The sequence below is a fragment of the Abrus precatorius genome, unplaced genomic scaffold, assembly GCF_003935025.1.
Source record: "Abrus precatorius isolate BTA unplaced genomic scaffold, Abrus_2018 Scaffold9, whole genome shotgun sequence".
Taxonomy (NCBI): domain Eukaryota; kingdom Viridiplantae; phylum Streptophyta; class Magnoliopsida; order Fabales; family Fabaceae; genus Abrus; species Abrus precatorius.
In genome coordinates, this window is record NW_020874439.1 from 20609924 (window position 1) to 20611778 (window position 1855).

The 1855-nt window shown below is 39.3% G+C and overlaps 1 protein-coding gene across 1 annotated transcript; it reads left to right on the plus strand.

The window, feature by feature from the left end:
* Positions 1-533: 533 nt before the first annotated feature.
* LOC113850964 lies at positions 534-1516 on the plus strand. Its single transcript, XM_027481470.1, has 2 exons — positions 534-678; positions 756-1516. The coding sequence occupies exons 1-2, from the start codon at positions 534-536 to the stop codon at positions 1514-1516; spliced, it is 906 nt and encodes a 301-aa protein (XP_027337271.1).
* Positions 1517-1855: the final 339 nt, after the last annotated feature.

Below are 1855 nucleotides of genomic sequence, written 5' to 3' on the forward strand. Positions count from 1 at the left end.
GAATCACAAAGTTGTTTGAGTATTCGAGAAAATGAAAATTAATGTGGGATCAAGTAGCAGTGAGGTTAGATCAGCAGATGTTGAGAAGAAAATTGTATCTGAAAGTTAAAAAGGATAGCACTACTAGTTTGAGAGAATTAGGGAAGAAGCTGAAAATGGTCCAATAACTCACTTTAGTGAGGAGGTATGGAAATATTTTGAGATTGATGGAAGTGAATGTGCAAGAAGATGCCATAACAGTTCTAGCCCAGTATTATGATTCCCCATTGAGGTGCTTCACCTTTCAGGATTTTCAGTTGGCTCCGACCTTAGAGGAATTTGAGCAAATTCTAGACCTGCCTTTGGAGGGTCAACAGCCATGTCGCTCTATGGAACATCATGCATCTCTGCCGACTATCGACAATGTCTTAAGGATTCATCCAGCCGAGTTACAGCAAGCTTATTAAGAAAAACATCAAAATAGGGGATTCATAAGAGAATTTCTTGAGCGACACATGCATAATTTGGCAGAAAAAGAAGATTAGGACACTTTCATGGATGTCCTAGCACTCACCATTTATGGCATCTTCCTCTTCCCTAAACATGAAAACTTTGTGGATTTAGCAGCAATAGATGTATTTCTTGCATGCAAAAATCGATCTGAAAATCCTGTCCCTGCAATACTAGCTGATGTTTATTGTACATTAAATTTTTGCCATGAAAGGAAAGGAAAGAGGATTATATGTTGTATACCTATGCTTTATATATGGCTCCAGCTCATGTCTTTAAAAGGCCAAGTGAGATCAAGTGTCCGATCACTGATTTGCTGAGGTTTCAGATTGGGCAGAAAAATGGTCAAGAGTGGGCTAATCACTTAGCCAATTTGAATGAAGGACACATCAGGTGGCACACTCCATGGCAACAGTCAACAACCATTGTTTATCACTGTGGCAATTATCCAAATGTTCCTCTTATGGGTACTCGGGGTTGTATTAATTACAATCCAATTATGGGACAACGTCAGCTCGCTTATCTTATGATGGGACCACCTGCTAAGGAATTGTTGATTCCTTTTATTGTCTATTATGAAGATGGAAATTTCACGGAGCTTATCCGAAAGGCAAGGAATGCTTGGGCAAGGGTTGTTCGAAAAGGAAAAGAGTTAGGCGTGAGGAGATGTGTAGCAAAAGCAAGTTACCGTCAATGGGTTAAAGAAAGAATCCAAGAGATTAAGTTACCATTCAAAGATCCAGGTACCTTCCAAAAAAGTGAGTCATCTAATCCAGAACCCTTTGAGAATGAAGAAGTAAAAGAATTAAAGGTAAGACTGGCTAAGATGATTGAGAAGAATGTGAGGGTAGAAAGGGAGCTTCGAGAGAGCCGCCAAACTTGCACCATTTTGAAAAGAGAAAACAGTGAAAAACAACAAGCCTATGAAGAGGTTTGTAAGAAGCAGAAGTCTGTGCAAAGCCATGTAGCCAAAGTTCAACGTTGCCTTGAGGTTGCAAGCAAGGAATTGGGATTAAGGGTGAAGTAGCGAAATGCAGCTTTATATGAGAAACGACAACTAAAGGGTACATTATACAAGGAAAAAAGAGATAAAGAAGAAGCTTTGACTTAAGCCAATGAACTCCAAACACGAGTGCAAAACATGAAAGAGCAGGTAAAGGAAATTGTCATGGCATGCGAGGCCGAAATTAATGCTGAAAAATGAGAAGTGATCAGAATCATGAAAGAGTACGAAGCTATTGTGAAAGTGAAAGATGGTCAGATAGAAGAAGGAGATAAGCTCATTGAGTATTGGATCAAACACTTTATACAACTTGCATCATTAGCTAATGCTGCGATTGATGACGTCCTGTATATGTTGACAAAG

Coding starts and splice junctions, on each gene's coding strand:
- LOC113850964 (XM_027481470.1), top strand. CDS start 534: ATGGATGTCCTAGCACTCACCATTTATGGCATCTTCCTCTTCCCTAAA. Junction 679..755: donor AATACTAGCTGATGTTTATT/GTACATTAAATT, acceptor ATATGGCTCCAG/CTCATGTCTTTAAAAGGCCA.